The sequence below is a fragment of the Harpia harpyja genome, chromosome 6, assembly GCF_026419915.1.
Source record: "Harpia harpyja isolate bHarHar1 chromosome 6, bHarHar1 primary haplotype, whole genome shotgun sequence".
Taxonomy (NCBI): Eukaryota; Metazoa; Chordata; class Aves; order Accipitriformes; family Accipitridae; genus Harpia; species Harpia harpyja.
Window position 1 is genome coordinate 38447208 of NC_068945.1, and position 20879 is coordinate 38468086.

The 20879-nt window shown below is 38.4% G+C and overlaps 1 protein-coding gene across 9 annotated transcripts in view; it reads right to left on the reverse strand.

Annotated features, from left to right (window-relative positions):
* The window catches only part of PNPLA8 (patatin like phospholipase domain containing 8), a 54993-nt gene that overhangs the window by 5900 nt on the left and 28214 nt on the right, over positions 1-20879 (reverse strand). For 3 of the 9 annotated variants that reach the window (XM_052788927.1, XM_052788928.1, XM_052788926.1), the window contains exons 9-10: positions 11839-12034; positions 8835-9718 (exon numbers count right to left, since the gene is read on the reverse strand). In XM_052788927.1, coding sequence (XP_052644887.1) covers positions 9444-9718; positions 11839-12034 — 471 coding nt within the window. In that variant the 3' untranslated portion in view covers positions 8835-9443. Of the gene's footprint in view, positions 1-153; positions 5467-8834; positions 9719-11838; positions 12035-13624; positions 14935-14967; positions 15189-20879 lie in introns of those variants that run through there. The other 6 variants (XR_008235477.1, XR_008235478.1, XM_052788930.1 and 3 more) reach the window with 6 other exon arrangements.

Consider the following 20879-nt stretch of genomic DNA (forward strand, 5'->3'; position numbering starts at 1 on the left):
AAAATCAACTACATTCAATCATTTTCTAATCTGCTGTTTACTGTTGTGGAGAAGGAGTTTATGAGATGCAATGTGTTTGTTTTTACAAATACAGTCTGACAGGGTGACTTACCTTCTGAAGAAGCTCTTTATTCTTGTTTCTTTTTAGGTAACTAGGGAAGAAAAGCTGTCCAAGAACTGTCATGATAAAAAAGTACATACTTCTGAGCACCTAATTAGAAGTTCTGTTTGCTACTTTGTACAGGCTTTGGGTCTGCTTTACGTAGTTTGAGATTCCTTTGTTGTCTTCCCTTAGCATGCCTCTGGCAGCACCCATAATGCTTTGGGACTCTTGAGAAAGACCCACCTGATGTCCGGGAGCCATGTTCCGCAAGGACTCTTCCACTACCATCCCGATCACCTCCTCATGAGGTCTGCAGTGATCTGAGACTTCCAGCGCGTATTCTGTGCCACCTCCATGACGCATGCTTTTGCCCACATAGATGGCACGTCTCTGCAAAAGCATGGCAGCATAGGCACATGTGGGGACCAATTATGTTTTTCCACCACCAACAGGAGCGTGCCCTCTCACACAATAGAAAACTTGACATTTGGAACAGCAGCCTGCCTGTTCCCACATCACCCCATGATGACAACCAAAAGTCATACAAGTGGCTTGTAGGATTAGCAGAGCAGCACCCATGCTTACCGTTTGGCTTGTTTAGGAAACATGCTCGCTTCCTCACACGCCTGAAAACCTGCTCTAACACCCCTCAGCCCAACACTGAATCTAGCTTGGAAACTTTATTTTCTCACTGTACAGTAGATTTCTCCGGCACAGAAGGTTGGCATGGGAGTCTTCTTTCGAGGAACTGTCCCAGGCAGAAAGGAGAAGGCTTGGCACCAGCTCCCTGCTAAGAATAACTCTCTGCCCATGTCACAAACACCCCTATATGTCAGCTGGGCACTTCTTGATACCAGGTCTGTCAAGGATGCTCTTGATAGAAGAGGTTACCAGAACAAGGTACCTCGGTGGAGTTTATTTGCTCTGGGGACTCCACACCTCTGAAGTATCTTTGCAATGGGGAACTTACCATGGGGACCCTCTGCAGAGGGACCTCTTGACATTGCCGGTCTTTCACAGTGCCTTTAGGGTTAGGCAGTCTACACCCAACTGGAAATCAGACATTTCAAAGTATTTCAGGGACCTGAGAAATAGTCCTTTGCAGTGCTTTTAGTGACTTTGAGCTGACTGTGGGCTATTGTGACTATGGAGTATTGTTTTCTGAGGCCTGGCCGCAAAAGCTGCTTCTTTACAAGTAGCTATTGTGAGGGAGGAAAGCAAAGGCATTGTGTCCTGGACAGTTAATGATTTAAGTCTTCTTCCTCATTATCTCCAGAAGGAAAGAGAAGTATCTTCTTGCGTGTGGTTTAATTTTGTAAAGGCCTGACTGGTCAGAGTGACTAGTGGCTACAACAAAGCAGCTACAACTCTCACGTGGAGGAAGAGAATATCTGTTGAATAACCGATTGCTGCCCGCGTACGGCTGCCGCAGTCTCCCATGCCAGCAGGGGCCATTTGCAGAGTGACCGAGTGGCCACGCAGCAGAAACTGCATGGAAGTAACGCTGCTTCCCGGGTGTGCCGCTGCGACAGTCCCTGCCCACCAACTCGTATCAGTTGCTGACAAAAGAGGGTAGCAACCCCTCAGTTTTGATCTAACACATGCTGGATATATTCAGTTCTGGAAACTAATCTCTTTTTTTAACAGTATTTAAGTTGAATTATGATGCGCCTGCTGTAAATGTATTGGTTTGAAAAGAGATGATGTTTACCTGAGAGGCTGCAGTGCACCGAGTCCTGCATAATGGATGAGGAAAAGCTTTCCTTTTCTCAAAGACAATCTGAAGTGAATGCACTTTACAGGGCAGACATAAAATACACAGGAACAGCATCATGCTGGAAGTATTTTGTCTTGCTTTTTTCTTTACTATCTCTAATATACGCAACCATTTATATATATATATATGAACCCACGCAATAAACAGCTGTCCAGAGCACACTTGCTTCCTGACAATCTCATCTAAGCTTTCCTTACTGATCTGTAGCTCTTCCCAAGGATTTATGACATATCTAGTGCAAATTATTTAAAACTCAGTCTGCTATAGAAATAATAGTCTTTCCTGCTGTATTGATACCCAGATTTGTCTAAGTATTGTTCAGACTTGCTTGATGATGGCTTTAAATCTAGTATTCAGCAAGAAATAAACCAGCTAGAACAGACACAATGCTCAAGTTTTGAAGTTATGACATGCTTATGTCTTAGTGGCCTTTGTAAAGTAATGCTTTGAAGTCAGATTTAGTAGTGCCAATGGTTTTGTCCTTTGACTCCACATTTTAAGCAGTACCTGAGATATCTGCCTTTCCTTGTAGGAGGATAGAAATACTCCCTACTCAGCTTTTAAACTCGCCAACATTTCTGCTTTTTTTTCTTTACAATATTGGTCTTGTCGTTTCAAGGTCAGGCATTCCGTGACTGCCTGACTTGCCTGCCTGAAAATATATTTGAATGAGGTGTACAAAAGGACAGGAATGGAACGTATTTCTGATTTCTACAGAGCAGCCAGCGAGGAAGCATGGAACAGCAGTTTTGCTGAAATTATGCCTCATAGTGGACACAAACCAAAATGTTAAGAAATTACTTTTGGGGGTTTGCTATCAAAATTTTGAGACATTCTGGAAGACTGTTTCCCTGTGATATTACTGTGATTATTACTACCTTATTAAATTATAAAATAATGGTGTGACCGCAGAAAGCTGTTCCTTTTCCAGTTTACAAGGTTTGTGAAAATTAAAAAAAGCTTTTAAATGCTAAAATCATAAGCTTGTGGAACTTGGCATTGCACTTTAATGGTATTAGTAATCTGTCCAGGTTGTCTCTGTGGTTTTACATGAAAATGCTGTATTACAGCTTCTTCCTGAAAGGTAAAGATTTCAAAATGCTACTGTGTATTTTTTATGCTATTGCAATTACATGGTGAAATAGCCGTTGATGATATTGTTATGAGAAACCAATAAATTAAATGAAATCATAAATAAAAAGCAAAATTGCATTGCTACTGAAGATTGAACATGCATTATCAGGGATATAAGTACTGGAGGGTTTCAGTGCTTGTTTAATTTTTATATTATGCTGAAAATTGCTAGTGGTTCCCCCTCACTGAAGTCTGCTGATTTTATTAAAATAAAAAATAGAATTGTCCTTGTTAAATCTTGAAGAAAGAACAATTAAAAAAAGACGGTTCTTGTTACATGAGTAGCTGCAAAGAGTGAAGCCCGTCAGGAAAGTACTGGACCAGGTGGCACACTGGAATTCACCGGTACGTACCAGGGGCATACGTGACTGCGGGTCTGGGAGCGAGGCGGCTGAGCAGCAATCGGGGGAATCGGGGGGAGCAGCCCCTTGAGCTCACACCCCAGTGACGTGTGGCTGGAGCAAGGGAAGAGCCTACTCATCTTGTTCCTACAGAGTTTGAGGGAGAGGCATTTGGCATGCTTATTTCTCTTTGTAAATGAATATGCTTACACTAAGAATATACCTTACTTCTAGCACCAAACTGTCCCTCAAATAGACCAGTTCTGCAAGGTCTGAAAATTTGACTCACTTTTTAGGCAACAGTGCAAAAAAAAAAAAAAAAAAAAGCAAAAGTCATTTTGCCTTCTTGCCTTATGTCTTTGAGTGTAAGACTATGGCTTTTTGTCACAGCTGTGCCTGGGAGTGCACTCCTTAAGCAGAAAGAGGAAGCCTTAACAGCCTCTCCTGCAACAGATGATGTTTCTGTTTAATACTTGTCATTTTGAGAACAATCTTTTAATGGAAGAAAATCAGCACTATTTGTTGACCCAGCAGCATGTAAGTATTTTATTATCCAATGAAAAATTAACGGTGCCAATGAGTAGTAAGCACGCACCAGATTTTTCCTTCACCTGTCATGTGTCTTGTATTACTTCAGTCTCTATCAGCTCCCTTTACCAGCTAGGCAAGGAAAGCAAAATAAATGAAATGCTCTGTAAGTGACGGATCAAAGACAAGACATAACCCTTATCTATTAGGCCTAATGAGAAGGAGCTGTTAGAAGCTTCCATAAGCCTCTGGATTCTGTTACATATAAGGGGTTAACGAGTTCTTACCTGCCACATAGGTTAGAAGGGATTCCATTGGCCATGGAGACTGGTAGCCATTCTCATAGTGCATTATAGAACCCCATTCATTCACGAGCACAGCTTCTGAAACTTAGACTAAAACAGTTTCTTTTGCTCTGTTAATTCTTTGTACAGCTGTTCTGTAATCTTGCTCCTGGGGGCTTTAGCACCTTTTTACTTTCTGGCTAAATTTATTTCTGGTCAGTTTGAGCACCTTTGGTTTTATGCAAGCACTGTCCTTTAGCTGACTATCTTTTTCTTCCTGAAGTATTTTTAAACAGCAGCATGTACCCTCCTTCCAGCCCTTGTTTTGTTAGATGAAACAAACCATGCTCTCTTAATCTTCCCTTTGGCAGCCCTTCTTTGCATCTGTTTTAGTCTGAATATCTCTTTCTCTAATAGCAGTGACCAAAACTATAATTACATTCAACTGCTGCTGCCTGTGCCTTGTGCAACAGAATCAGTATCTTCATATCACTGCTGGAATGGACACTGACAGGAAATATCCTAAAATCAGTGATCAGCCTTCAACATCTAAAAGTTTTATTTTCTTTCCTTTGGTAATGAAACCTCCTTCAATTAAGATCTCCTTCTGCATAGATAATTAGAAACTAAGAGATGACCTTAAAGACTTTTTCTCTTTCTGACTTTGCATAAAAGGAGATTATTTTATGTCTTTACCTTTTCATTTCCTGGTCTGGACTCTTTCTTCCTGCCTTTCAAAATCAGAGCCCTTGGGTATTATGTCAATTTTGCAAAGATTCGACATTATCACTTTCTAAACAAAAGCATGAACTTCCCAATTTTCTTTCCAGGATGCAAACCTGGCACATTTTCAAGTGGTAATACTCATCTGGGCAGACAAACCTTGTTGTCTTCTCTGAATTCATGAGTAACCTGGAATGCTTATCTACTATCTTCTTGCAATTTCCTCTTCTCGATTCAAAATTCACATTGATATCTCTTTTTTTTCAGGTTTGTTCACATTTTCCTGGCCAAGGAATTCCCCTGGTACATTGATACACATAGTTATTTTTGTAGCTGCGACTGCTGACTCAATTCCAGTTTGTTAACTGGATAACTGCACAGCATTCCCAAGGGTACTTCTTCAAAGCTGGATTCCTTTAACGTGATGTTCCGCATTAGAGTATTCCTTCTCCCATTGTTAATTTTACATTTTTATTCTTCAGAGGCACTTTTTTCATTCTAGCCTATTTTCTTCTCAAATCCATGCTGCACTGAAATCCTATTGTTCAAAATATTCATGATCCCTCCTAGATCCACCTGTGAAGAGAATTACCATGTTCTTCAATCCATCCAAATGAATACTTAAAATATGCTAGTATTTGACCCAACACTGATCCTTCTGCTCCCTATCAATAAACCCCCTTAATTTAAAATTCCTTTTCCTTATTTAGCCAGTCCTGATTCCTCTACAGTTGTCCTTATTCCATTTTCTTCTGTTAAAGTATCATGTGGGATTCCACATCTAATGCCTCAATAAACTTCCTGAAAATAGTTTTACTTTATATACAGTGCTGTAGGAACACATCCACAATAGTTAGGATTCCCTGCAAACTGCTAATTTTTTTTTTTGAAGTAACTAAAAACTAATTACAGCTAGAGCGATAAAACTGTTGCATCTGCAGATTTTAAAGTGGTTTAGAAGGGAGAGCAAATTCCTAATTAGTGCCTGATACACAGTGCAGCACTTCCAACACTGAGGATCAAAGAGTTTCGTTCGAAAGGATTCAATACATGGCATCTTGTGAATTTATACACACAGTGGCCTAAAACAGTCTGAATTAATTACTCTATAGCTCAACTCAATTCCATGTGTACTTTTAAAAGCCACAGCTAAGAAAAAATAGTTACAGCAATAAAGAAGAGGAAAAAGGGTGAAGATAGTAGCTTCCAGTAAAAAGCATAATCACAAATCCAGATCTTGCCCTAACTGAAATAAACTCCTCACTCCCTCTCCTCAAGACAGCAATGTAAAAAAATTAGCAATACATTTAAACTGAATCAGGATCTTTTCATAGAATGAACCTGATTTAAATACAGCCGCCTCTTCTTGCTCTTTATATGTAGCCTTGACCTCATCGGTTTAAGAACTATGATATTTTTACCCTCTCTAGGCACAAGAGTGAACCGCTGTTTCACGAGAGGTTTACCTAGTGTTGTTCCTATCACATCTCTTTACATGCATCTGCTCTATCTCAAATATTAACTCAGAACCAGACTTCCTTTAATACAAACCAAAGATTAAAATCAAGCTTTACAGAGGTCTAGCATAAAGCCCATCCACTTCTCATGTCCTAGTTTGGGGGCTGAAGCTACACACACTGGGATTTTGCAGAAAGAAGGCAACCAGCTGCAAGTACCATTTTGCAAGTATCCTTTTGAAGGCAAAACGGTACTTGCCTTCACTCCTGTCAGCTGATTAAACGCGTTTATGTAAATCCACTTGGAAAGGCCATGTCAAGTAACACGGAAACAATGTAGATGTCTTAGCAAGTATATTCTAACTTCTTAAATATGGGATCTCAACAGTCAGCCAAACAGCTGCACTCATCAGCCTAGAATATGTTTAATGTAGTCTTCTGGAAGGCAGATTAGAAAAGCTAAGGCTCTATACAAAATGACTGTTTTTTTCAACAGAGCTGTAGTGGAAGTTTTGTAGGCAACTCGTAAAGAACTAGAAATAACCTGATATTTAAATAAAGCTAATTTGAGATATTCTGTACTCATTCAAGAGACAGGTAGCTTTCCTAGTTGACATTCTCTAATCAACTCCTAGTATAATGGTAAATTTATCCATGAGAAGAGTACCGAGTACTTTGAGAACTTCTCAATGAAGAAAAATTCTTGCATTATGGCAAACAGAATCGACATTCCAACTGCAAAGCCTAGCTCAGTATATGCACTTACCCCACTGCCTGAACATTAGTAACTCACAGGTTTTATTTGTATAAAAATTAAATGGAAATGTTATCACTTTGTTCACTACGGGTAAGCGTTTTCTTAAATAATTATCCCCAAAAGCTATGACTGGAAACTTATGAATTCAGAATAATGCCTTTGATAGCCTGATGAATGATGCCATGACTTTGGTCTTTGCCAGGGGAAGAAGTGTATTATGTATGTTGTTACATGAGACTATCCTATATTGTCTATTTTGATTTAGGATGCTGGCAACACAGCTTAACTCTATACAAGGTGCCTTGAGCAGAAGGATGTTGACATTTCCTTTTTACATGCTTAAACTATCTCATACCAATGGGAAAGGCTTGATCTTTTGTTATTCTTTTACTCAGTTCTTAGTAATGGGAATGAAGAAGGGAAGTTGTATAAAGTACAGTTGCACCAAGATCATAAAACTTTCATTTTTAGTATTTTTATTGCCCATTTCAAGGAACTACTTTTGGTGTTCACCTAGTTTAAAAAAAAAAGGGGGGGGGATGAACAACATACATTCTTTCACTTCTTATCTTCAAATTGCTGTAGCTTTTTAACTTTTCTTTCTCTCTGTTTCTCCTCTTGTCCCTTGCTCACATACTGAATGGCAAAGGCTTCTTTAGTCCTTATGCACCTAGAATTTGTTTGCATTGGGAGCAATTTAAAAAACGTGAAGGCTACAGCTTATACACCGATGACACTTCCTAGCTTCATTGGCAAAAACAAGCCAGAGAACTGAGGGAGCACTAGAAAAGTATGGATATCTGAGTAAAATCACACAAGTAAAAATACGTCAGATTAAAAAAAGAACAGCCCAAATCAAATGTTTTCTTGCAATCACAGAATACTATGCAGCAACTCCTAAGATAACGAAGGATGTCAGCTGTCTTCCTCAAATTTCCTTTCCTAAAGGCAGCCTAATAACATTTTCAATGTTTTAAGATGACAAGTACAGAAGGTGACCATCAAAGTAAATGTTATTTTTACCAGATAATGCAATGGCAGGTGATTGGTCCCAAAAGGCAAAGTGACAAATGCACTGTTTTTTGGTGAAACTGCATAAACCAGACATTTTATCTAGTAAATATTTTCATGTACTGTAGGTGTCTACCAAGAGGCAAAAACTCACCCAGAAACCTGTCAAGCAATCTTATTAATGGGTACCTGCCCAACATGTGACAGCAGCTGTGTCTAACTCAAATTTTGGTGCAGTCATATGGTTTTGAAGAACTCACAGTTACGTTCCTGTTGTTGAAAAATGTTGTTTCATTGACGTACTGTATTGTCATAGCTTACCGCACCACCCTTCTGGACATATGCAGAAAGTTACAAAGGAATGAGCAGTAAGATCATAGTGAGCTCTAAATGTTAACTTCACAACTCTAAAGTAATTTCAAGAGGATGCATATATGAAAGTTAGAAGACAAAAGGAAAAGGAAATGCATAATTTATTATTTCATGTATCTACTGCTAATTTTCTTCTTTACTAGAGACACCTGAAGTTTGGCATCCAAAACTGATGATTCTGCAGTAAGCTGCTCACTCACGTGAACTATTTCAAGATATTATTTCTTTTATCCTGTGACAGGAATAGCTGCTCAAGTGAGATTTTGGGGCTTGGGATTATTTTCAAATAATGAATGAACAAATCTGAAGTTATCCCGATAAAAACAATAAGCAGCAAGTCCCAGAAATACCTGTTAATTCTGATAATTTAATAAGCCATTTATAGTCATCCAAACATCTTACTCAATACTGTTATGTACAAAACCCATTGAAAATAAAAAAAGAATTTAAATGTTATCTTTCAAATGTAAAAGTGCAATTAACACAGGCAAAGTTTTTGTAAGAACATTACATTTCTATTAAATTCACTGGCTACATAAAAGCCTAACAGGTATAACTGCCTACACTGAAGTGAATGAGGATTTTATTTTTTGTTAATTTTGAATAAGCCTGGTAGTTAATAAATAAACTTTTACTGCCACCATAATTATGGTACATACCTCCAAAAATGCATAGCACAATTGTTTTCATAATTTTCAGTTTTACTGACTTTAAGAAACTTAAGTAGAGCAACAGTAAGATCCGTAAAGTTCAAAAAATAATTGACACCATAAAACCTTGTATCAAGTAAGTGTGCACAAAACAGCCATCCTGAATTGCTTTCTCCAGAATTCTGACAGCATTCCAAAGATGTTATTTACCCCCAATAAACATTCCTCCTTTACAGGAGGAAATCCTTACTTGAACAGATTTTCTGGAAAAAGATTTACATTTATGTTCTTTCATGCATTACCTATTCACAATTTGGAAAGAAAGGGAAGGCCTTCATACATGTCAGCCTTTAATCTTATCCAGTCCTGAAGTCTCTGCAAAGTTGTTTTTTCTTGTGTTAATATTTTTGCAGCTTTTCTCAGTTTTTCTTCATTGCGTTCTAAATAACGAATTCCATCTGTCTGCAGCTGATTGAGCTTCTCTTTACGACTTTCATCCAGAGGTATGTCTTCATTCATAAGAGGGTTAAATCTGAAGTAAGTATCTGGAGGTAACAGTGCATCCAGCATGGTGTGAACTTCTGTATTGAAAACAAATGAAGAAAACGGTCATATTTACATGAGACAGACAAACAGTCCTACAGTCCCTGAACAACAAGTGCTCTGGAGAGACGCAGTAAGTGTAAATATGTGCTGCTTTGCTGAGTAAACGTTTTTCCACCATTGCCTTATCAAAACCCCTTTCTCATTAGAAGGTTTGCAAATGGCCCTGTAGCTCTGTTTACTCTGGAAAAGCTTCATCTTTTATTCTAAGACAACTTCACTGGTATGACAATTAAGGCGGCTTTGCAGCTATCCAGATTTTTAATTACATGTACATTCCACTCCTTTACAAGTGAGAGTGCATTCTGAAGAGCAGGAATGTAACTTAATATTCCCATCCAGGACACCCATGATTTGTTACACTCAGTACAAATGGAAGTAGGTATTATGAAAATGACAGCTATATATTCTTCTCTAATCTCAAAGACTGCAGTAAAAAATATGAAGGTTTAAAGCTTTCTTTTGTTTGCAACTAATTAATTTTTTATATATTCCTACAGATTTTGGGTTTGAATTTAACATTCACTTAATTTAAAATGTTCAAGTTAAATTATAACAGTTCAGTTAACTAGTACAATAGTAAACTGGCTATATAATGTATTGGTATGTTCCTTCTCTTCCTTTTTTCCTCTTTTATAACCTATTTTCTCTCTCCTTTTAGATCTCTCTCCTCTTTGTTGGCTCCCTTAAAATTCCATTTCCATGACTTCCTTCATCTTTCATTCTCTTTTATTTCCATCTTCTTTGCATTCTTACCACGCTCCTCCATTCTTTTAAACATCTACTGTTATATAAAAACTTTAAAGTGAAAAAAGTATCACGGGTAAGACTAGAGCCAAAGATTCTTGTTAACCAGAAATCTTCCCTGCTTGGTCCTTCCTCCTGTAAATTACTCTGCTGTGTCTCTGTTCTTGTCTCACCACATTCAGTCTTTCTTGCCCTGTTTAATACTCTCCCCTTCTTCCTTCATAATATAAACTTCCTATTTGCTCAGATCTACTCTCCTCTCTTTCCATTTCCTCTCCTTTGGTCTCCACAATGAGCTTTTCTTTCCTCCTCTTCCCAATCAAATTTCTTGCCTGATTTTCAGCTGCAGTGAAACTTTCTTCCCTTGTGGACAGCACGTGTGTCCTTCCCATAATTCTCACTGCCTTTCCACAACTGTGTAAAAACCAAAGGTGGCACAAAATCTAGATTTTTTCTTACTAATGACAGTCAGTTTACGGAGATCACGTAGCAAGGGATCTAGACCATAAGAGTATTTCTTGTTCCCTAGCTTTTTACAGTATCAGTTTCCTTTGGGGGGAGGGAGGGACAGCATCTGCATATCAATATTTCCTGTTTATAAAAACAAAACAGAAGTAAACTGCTAGTGATAGAGTTCCAGAGTACTCCCATCCTAGGAACAGGATTTATTTTGGAAAACACATGCTTGGCTCCTTCTGACAGCAATGGAAGTCATGACCATTGGCAGACACAGTCTAGTCCCTGGAAAAGCACATGTGGAAAAGCACGTATAGAAAAGAACAGAACTAATATATGTTTTCTTAGGTTGTTGAAAATCAATCAATGTTCTATATTAACTATTAAGCATTTCTGTTTATAGGAAAAACCACCCAAATATAAGAAAATATGATTTTTTTCTATTGAAATGAATTCCTGAGTATGGCTTTATCCTGAAGCACAAGTGAAAACATAACACTTTGTATAAATCCCGTTGCGATTATCGTCATTCTCATAATTTTAAGGTATCTTTTATCTTTAGTATAGCTACGTCATCAACCTCATATTAACAGTTGAGAACTCAGAAACTCAAAGAGCTTAGCAACAACATAGTGAAGATGAAGATTCACGGAGATAATGCTAAGAAACGCATTTATATTATCATGTCCAGAAAACCTGTAATATTGCTACTAAAACACCAACTATACATGATGAGTTACAAAGAGACGTGTTTAAAGTAGTTTCAGCGGGGTGGGCAGAGAGGAGAAAGGGAAAGACAAAAGGTTGCAGACTGCTCTCCAAATTGGATCTGTAATTCTAAGAAACATAAAAACCTGAAAACAGTCACAATACAAACGTGTCTTAAGACACCAACCTTCTGTATCAGTTGCACTGCTGATAACATTTGTGAGTTTGGCTTTCAAACTAGTGTATGTGACATTGGTCTTTCCCTCGCTTTCATATCGACCAGTGCCCAGCGATACCAGACACTGCAATGGAACATTTGGCCAAAGACACTTGCACTCATGAACTGCCAATGCAGAAGGATTATTTAGAAGCAGACCTCCATCCTGTAAATTAAAAATAAATACAAATGTTAGTACTATACATAACATACAGTCATAAAAGAAACTGCAACTATAAACTAAACTAGCACAGCACTAATACATAAAATCAATTAAATCAAACAAGCATTCATTTCCATCTTTTGTGCAACTCTTCTGTTTGTGCTATGCAGCAGCCACACAGCTAGGCTTCCTGGGCTTAGGTAAGACAGATATGCATATTGATAATTTCTTAAACCATCAAAAAGTCTGCATCTTGAAAAGCTTATTACTGGTATTACAAGGATCTATTCTGTAATAAAATCCAAATCACTACTTGCAGATTCAAAAAAAAAAAAAAAAAATTAATCACAAGAGCTAAGCTTGGCTAAAGCTACTTTATAAGCCCAGTCATTACATAGGATGCTACAGCCTGGATTTAAGACTTGGAAAACCACAGAATCATTTAGGTTGGAAGGGACCTATTGAGCTCATCTGGTCCAACCCCCCTCCTCAAGCAGGGTCAGCTACAGTAGGTTGCCCAAGGCCACATCCAGTTAGGTTTTGAGGTATCTCCACAAATGGAGACTCCAAAACCTCCCTGGGCAACCTGTTCCAGTGTTTAACCGCTCTCATAGTAAAAGATTTTCTTATGTTCAGATGGAATTTCATGTGTTTTCATTTGTGCCATTATCTCTTGTCCTGTCAGTGGGCACGACTGGGAAGAGTACAGCTCCCTCATCTTCATTCCCTCCCATCCTTTATTCATACACATTGATAAGACCCCCCCCGAGCCTTCTCTTCTCCAGACTGAACAGTCCCAGCTCTCTCAGTCTCTCCTCATATGAGAGATGCTCCAGTCCCTTAATCATCTTTGTGGCTCTGCGCTGGACTCGCTCCAGTATGCTCATGTGTCTCTTGTACTGGGGAATGGGACATAGCACTCCAGATGTGGCCTCAGCAGTGCTGAAAGGATCATCTCCCTTGACCTGTGGGCAACACTGTTCTTAAGGCAGCCCAAGATGCTGTTGGCCTTTTTTGCCACAAGGGTGCATTGCTGGCTCATGTTCAGCTTGTTGTCCACCAGGACCCCAAGGTCCTTCTCTGCCAAGCTGCTTTACAACCAGTCAGTCCCCAGTGTGGGTTGGTGCATGGGGTTATTCCTCCCCAGATGCAGGACTCTGCCTTTCCCCTTGTTGAACGTCATAAGAATTCTCCAGCCTGTTGAGATCCCCTCTGAGTGGTGGCCCAACCATCCTGTATACCAGCCCTTCCTCCCAGGTTTGTATTATCTGCAAACTTCCTGCAGGTGCACTCTGTCCCATCATCCAGGTCATTAATGAAGATGTTGAATAGCACTGGACCCAGTATTCACCCCTGGGGTACACTTGTAGTTACTTGCTTCCAACTGGACTTTGTGACACTGATCCCAAGCCTCTGGACCTGGTCATTCAGCTAGTTTGCAATCCATCCCACTGTCTACTTACCTAACCCATGCTCTGTCAGCTTGTCTATGATGTTATGGCACATAAGCGTCAAAGGCTTTACTACAGTAAAAACATAGTTGTTACTACAAATAACATCCACTGCTTTCCACTTGTCCACCAAGCTAGTCACCTCATTGCAGAAGGCCACCAGGTTGGTCAATCATGAGTTCCCCTTTGTAAATCCATGCTGACCACTCATGATCACCTTCTTGTCCTTCATGACTTTGGAAATCCTTTGCAGGAAGATTTCTTCCATCACCTCTTGAGGGATTGGGCTGAGGCCAGACAGCCTGTAGTTCCCCAGAGCTTTCTTCTTGCCCTTCCTGAAGATAGGAATGATATTTGCTCTCCCAACCTCTCCCAAGCACCATGATCGTTTAAAGATAATCAAGAGTCACCTTGCAATGGCATCAGCCAGCTCCATCAGCACTCACGGGTGCAACCCATCAGACCCTATTGATTTATTTATGTCCAGTCTGCTTAACTGTTCCCTAACCTGATTCTCCTCCACCAAGTCTAAATCCCCCTTGTACCAGACTTTCCCAGCTTCAGGGGCCTGGGATTCCCAAAAGCCATTTTTACTGGTAAAGACTGAGACAAAGGCAGCATTAAGCATCTTGGCCTTTTCCATGTCATTTGTCACCAGCTCCCCTGCCTCATTCAGTAGCGGGGCCATGTTTTCCCTTGTCGTCTTTTTGCTGTTTATGTACTTGTAGAATCCTTTGTTGTTGCCCTTCACATCCCTCTCCAGATTCAACTCCAGGCCGGCTTTTGGTTTCCTAACCCCATCTCTGCAAGACTGGACAGGAGCTCTGTATTCATCCTGGGTCACCTGCCCCTGCTTCCACCTTTTGTACACTTCCTTTTTATGTCTGAGTTCCATTAGGACTTCCTTGCTCATCCATGCCTGCCACTTTTGCCTGATATCCTACTTGTTGGGAAGGTCCTTTCCTGAGGTTGGAGATAGTGATCACTGAGTATCAGCCAGCTCTTCTGGACCCCTCCTCTTTTCAAGGCGATAGCCCATGGGATTCTTCCAAGCAGAGTTCTGAAGAGGATGAAGTCTGCTCTCCTGAAATCCAGGGCTGTAGTCCTGCTTTTTTCCCTGCTCCCTTCTCTTAGGATCTTGAACTCCATCATCTCATGGTCACCGTAGCCAAGGCTTTCTTTAACTTTCATGTCCCTGACCAGTTCTTCATTATTTGTAAGCATTAGGTCCAGCAAAGCACCTTTCCATCAACTGTGCCAGGAAGTTGTCACCAATGCACTTGAGAAATCTCCTAGGTTGCTTGAACTTTTCTGTATTATCCTTTCATCAGGTATCAGGATGATTTAAGTCCCCCCTGAGGACCAGTTCCTGGGAACGTGACGCTCCTTTAAGTTGCCTGAAAATCAGAATTCAGCCCAAGACCAATAGGAACTAAGGCTACTCTTATAAGTCTGGAAGTGAGGAGAGACATATTTTGCTAGCAACATGTCAAAAGCATAGGTGATGAGGGTGGGATAAAATACTTTACGACTAATAAGAATCAGTTTGACTGACAATAAGTCTGACAAGTATTCAGGCAAGGAGATTTTGATCCAGCAAATCTCAAAAAGTACGTTCAGCACTTCTTAGAAGTAAAATGATCTTCACTCCAACTAAGATTACTTTGGACTTGGAATTCAATAGGACTTTCCACATTGGGAGTGCCCTAAAAAAAGGCAGTTATAAAGGCAAAACTTAAGCTGAAAACATTATCAATAGCAGAGATGAAGATCTTTATAGCCATTCAAAATCTATACAAAGAAAACATGTAAAATATAAAATAAACAGAATATTGACTACAATAAGCATTATGCAAAAGCTCCCTATATCCTAATGCTCCCTGAACTCCCTATGTCCCATACCTGATCACCACATTACAAGAACAACAACAACAAAGCAACTCTACTCAGGAATAGCTTAGAATAAAAATATGTTTTGGAGTTGATAAACATTTTAAAGAAACTTCTTTTAACTACAGCTGTGCTAAATAAGTAAAAACAGGATTACTGAGCTGAGGTTTTTTTGAGTGGGTTTTTTTTTAATTAAGCTTTCATTTCAACGTACAAAAAGCTCTTTGAACTCCTTTTGGCTACTGTCCGCTTTGCTCAAAACACTGTTAAAATGAATGGCCTCTTCAGGCCTGTTATCCTTTGCTTATGTTTAAATTAGCTTCTACACAGAAAACTAAATAAAAGGATGTTTTTGTTCTTGATATAATTCCCCATGAATCTTAATCTAAAATCTTAATAGTTATCTTTGTGGTGCTTGCTTCTTTCTTTAAATCCTAGATTAAAAACATGCTTACCAAATAATTTCCACTGATCTTGTCAATATAATTTAATTAAATATGATTGCTTCACCACAGGAAAATTAGTGTTACCAAAAGTTAGGGGGTATATAATACTAGAATACTACAGTATTTTTGTAATATTGCAAATAAAAGATCAAAGGAAGGTAAAGTACACATACCTACACATACCAAATATGTATTGTGATGATAAACAGCTTTGTGCAATGATTTCCATATTTAAATATTCTCCAATTTAGGTTTATTGAAATGACAGTAAATATCCACTCCTAGTAATTTTCAGTGTAGACACCTTTAACAGAACTTCTAGTATTTATATAGACACATGTAATTTGGGGAAAGTTAGGACTCAGTAAGGCAGGCAACTGATTTTTTTCTTCCCCTCCATGGTTGATAATGACCACATCCTGATCAATATTGTGCTTCAAATCAGCTTACTCTGTTAAACAAAGATGTTCATCATATTGCTCTCTTGTTTACAATGATCAACTACTGAAGCAGTAAATAATGTTAGTTAAATGGGACTATTAAGGACTCAATGAAGGAAACACTGCAATAATTTATTTAATTCTGCAGCTCAAGAAGCCTTAGAGCTAGTTACGTCAAAGACTGAAATTCTTGTGGAAAAATATTTCACAAGTTTTAAAATTAATTGCAATGATTTCACATGTATGTGAATTTAAAGAAAACTGTAAACAACAAAGATTTTTCCAGTTCTAAGATTAAAAAATAGAAACTAACCTTCCGGATTCTGAGTAATTTCTCTATCTTCATAAAACTGGACAAAAAGTCCTTCCTGAGAAATATATTAAACTAGCAATACAGAAATAAGAAAGCTAGATCTAAATTTTTAAAAAAGTAATTTTAAGAAATCATGACATATCCTTCTTCATGCTTGTCCTTGAGATACTGGAATACAATTCCAAGTAATCAACTCTGCAGTTTTGTACATAAGTTATACTGAGATCACAAGAATCTTCACCAATCCTTGCTCTGAATTCCTATGTATTTAGTCTGTCAATTTGTTTTGGAGAACAGCTAAATTTGGTATCTTAATTTTTTTTTTTCTTGGTGACTAAACACAATAGCTTCCTCTACCATATTAGTTTCTATGTGATTTCTTCCCACTTTCAAGTTTCATGCAGTTAAACAACTGGAAGTAGACAAGGCCAATTTAGCTGATCTATTGGTACAGAGGTGCCTGTGGGCCAAAATGCGAATTCTTGTTTGTCTCTATTTTCAGAAGTCATTCATTTAATGAGTCCATTCAATTTTGAATGTTCTGTTTTCTTGGTACAATCTCTTGTCTTTGATCCACCTATATCTCAGTCTTAAATTTAAATTTTTCAGTTAGTATGATGGTAGAATTAGGATATTCCCAGCATGCTTCCGCAGGAGTGAAGAATGACAAACCAAGAACAGTGATCCAGAAGCAAAAAGTTTAACCCAAACAATTAAATTTATTGACTCAGGCCATGGACTGAAAAACATTAATGGCTGGGAAACAAACAAAAGCAAACACTAGTAAAATACTTTTTAGAAATACAGCAAAGTGGATAGTTGTGATGTGCTATCGGGAAAAATACAACAATCCCTGAAAAGATTAGGGAAACTAGGTATACTAGTGACAAGCTGCACTACATACTCTAGGGAGTTTCATGTGTCTGACTTCCCATGAATAAAATTGTATTTACACAATAATGCATTTTAGAATTATTCTAAGTATAGTGATCAGCAAATGCAAACATTAGCAAGATGTGCAAAATGCAGTGACGGAATGCAACCTTCAAAGTGTATGAATACTGTTGCATTCTTTGTGCCCATTATCTATTTTATGGAATATATTTTCAGAACGTAATTTATAATTGAAAAGCATCTATTTCATGGACCCATACTAGCATAGCACGACTCTGATCTAAAGCCTTCATATAAACACAACAATACAAATAAAAAAGGATCTCTATACCACATATAGTGGTGTAAAAATCTTGTTGATAAAAAGTGATATTTTAAATTATACTATAAGCTTCAGATGCAATTCAAATTCTACAAAGCAATGCTGACATTATGCACGGCCCTAAACCTTTTCATTTCCTAATAAATTTACCAGTTCCTTTTTGACAGACTAGAATGTCTTCAAATGCCCCTCCTTTCATCTATATTATTAGATATATTGCTATGATATGGTATGTCTGTGTGCACACAGAAAAAGAGATATAATATGAAGAGTATACTAGATAAACTACTAGATTATCAACATACACTTGGGCTAAAAGCAAAACCAGTAGGTCAAGTGAAATGATTATCCCCTTTTATTCAGTACTCATGTGGTCAAACTGGGAATACTGTCTACAGCTCTGGACACCTAGTTACAAGGCACTGAAAAACTGGAATACATAAAGAACCACTAAGATGGTTTGGGGGCTGAAGCACATAGCATATGAGAAGAGATGCAGGGAACTGGGTTTGCTTAACCTGGAAAAAGAAAGCCAAGGAGGAATCTAATTACAGTCTTCCACTACCTAAAGGGGGAGAAGACACAGCCCAGACTCTTTCAAAAAGTGCAGAGTAAGAGCCAGAGAAGCTGTGGAATCTCCATCCTTGGATATTTTCAAAACTTAACTGGGCAAGGCCTTCCTTGAGCAACCTGACCTAACTTTGAGGTTTATCCTGCTTTGAACAGGAGGCTGGACCAGATGACTCCCTGAGGCCCTGTCCTCCTCCAATTTTCCTAAGGTTCTACTCTATTTAAAGAAATACTATATGAATCATAGCTGCATGTTATTTTAGATGCAAAATGAAATTACATTTTAAAAGCCATTCTTAGTAGAAACTGAACTTTGTCAGTCCAGTCTAAGTCTTGTGGAAAATGCAAACATGCATGCAACTCATACCTTGGAATCTGTAACTGAAAGGGTAACTTACAGGAACTCTTCAAATGACTAAACTGCTGACCAACATCCACAAAAATGTGCAGTTGTTCCGAGTTCTGACTCAGGACTCAGTGTTGGGCAAACAGCCAGAGTAGACGACCCCTCATTCTCTCTTGTTCTCCCATTCTTAAGATTGCCTGGCCTTCCCTACATTTCACCATCTCTTCTCATTTAGCTAGTTCTCAATCCAATTGCAAACTCTCTTTTTCACTTCCCAAACATACATGAGTCAACCCTTCCCTTTTGCGTTCTTCTGTGCTGCTATGGTCAGTGCACTGACAAGTACTAGACGTTTCTTCATATGCTGAACTTTGCAAAACCACTCCAGACTTGAGTCAACTTAATTTGCTGGCAGTACACCAAACACAAAGTGCCATAGTAGGAATGCTAACGCAAGTAAGTGCTGAAAGAGAGTGTATAACCTTCCTAATGTCATTATGGAGGTGAACAGTAGGGAAGAAGGCTTTTTAAAAATTTCTAATAAAAATAATGGAAGTAATCAAATTAATCTTAAAATGGAGCTTAATACATATAAAACCAAGCTTCTTAGTGATAGCAAAGCAATGAGCTCAGTGACTGGGCCATTACTTTCAATCTTTTGCCAAAGGCTGCCCAAATGGGGAATATTCAATTGTTGTTTTGTTCAATATTTTATCAGCTAATTCCCAAGTGAACTCAATTCTTTTTTCATACAGATTTTTCCAAAAGATTCCCCATGCCACTGTAAGCGTATTTTTAGGGCTTGCTGATCGTTAGCCAGAAGTCTAAAGCTGCAGCTAATATTTTCGATAAGTTTTTTGATAGTTGCAAAATAGTCAGGGGAGGCTCCTTCACTATTTGACTACCAGATCGTACATCATTTAAAGCAGGAATAATGCACCTTTTGTACACATATGCTCCAACGAAAACGCTCTGGTGAAGATACCTATGAGCTAAACTTTGTGGAGAAAATAATCTAGCACTGGATAAAGGATATATAACTTTAGAAAGCCAAGTCTGATATGTGGAAGCCAAGTTTGTTGGCTCCATAGTAACCACTTCACCTCACTGCCTATGCAGACATGCTTTGCATTTTAGTTCACTTTTACAGACTTGCTCTGTTGTTTACTTTCATTGTCTTTGTGAAAAAGTGGAGACAGAATTAGTACAAAGCTATCACAGGCTAGGACAAGACAGGCTAAGATTCTGAAGGGACTTCTGAAAAGTATGTTTTAAATTCTATGTTTAAAGTCAACATAAATATAACAAATATGCAGATTAAAGACAAGGCTTATTGCTTCAAATGAGGAGTTTGAAGAGCTGCTGCACTGTAACAAGGGGTTACTTCTTAGAAAAATTAAAATAACTATTCTAAAAACATTTACTCTAGTTTGCATAAGTAAAATGGGTATGCCTTGCTGAATCATTCTGTAAAATCAGCTCAATACATTTATATAAGTAGCAGCAAATGTCCTCAGAGTAGAAGACAGGAATGAGAAACAGGAAAGTTCTTTTACTACCTGTAAGATCTATTCATACAGATAACTTCAAGATTCACATCCCAACCTAGTCCTCCCATTGCTCTGGGCACCCAGGGCTGTTATGAGAATGTCAGTATATTCACATATAAGGCTTAAAGCTTGTTCAGTCAAGCATCACTGGGCTACTAAATTACAGTTTTTAATATATGCTTTGTGAAAAAGGAATCTATAAATTCAGATTTAACTGTACAATAAACTAGCACCTATACTGTTCAGCACAAATATACTCTTCTCAATACAAAGGTTACATGATTATCCTGTTCTGTTAAATATATTAAAAAAATGTTTGAAATATACATTAATCATGGCTCTCCTCTTGTAAGTGATCAGTCTGGTCACATTACTACTGAGGATGAAACTGCTGAAGAGGAGCTCCTGGCAAGTACAGGAACTCTGTATGTCCCTGCACAAACTATTTTGACCCCATAAAATATATGATGTTTTATAAACATGAAACAGTACAGAAGTAGAATTGTCTCCTCTTTATCGGTGACAAGCAATGGATGGTGGTGTCAATATTTCTAACAAATATCTGTCTAAAATGTACAGTGCACTAGAACAAATTGGTTTAGCTTCATTCTAATGGTGGGTCTGAT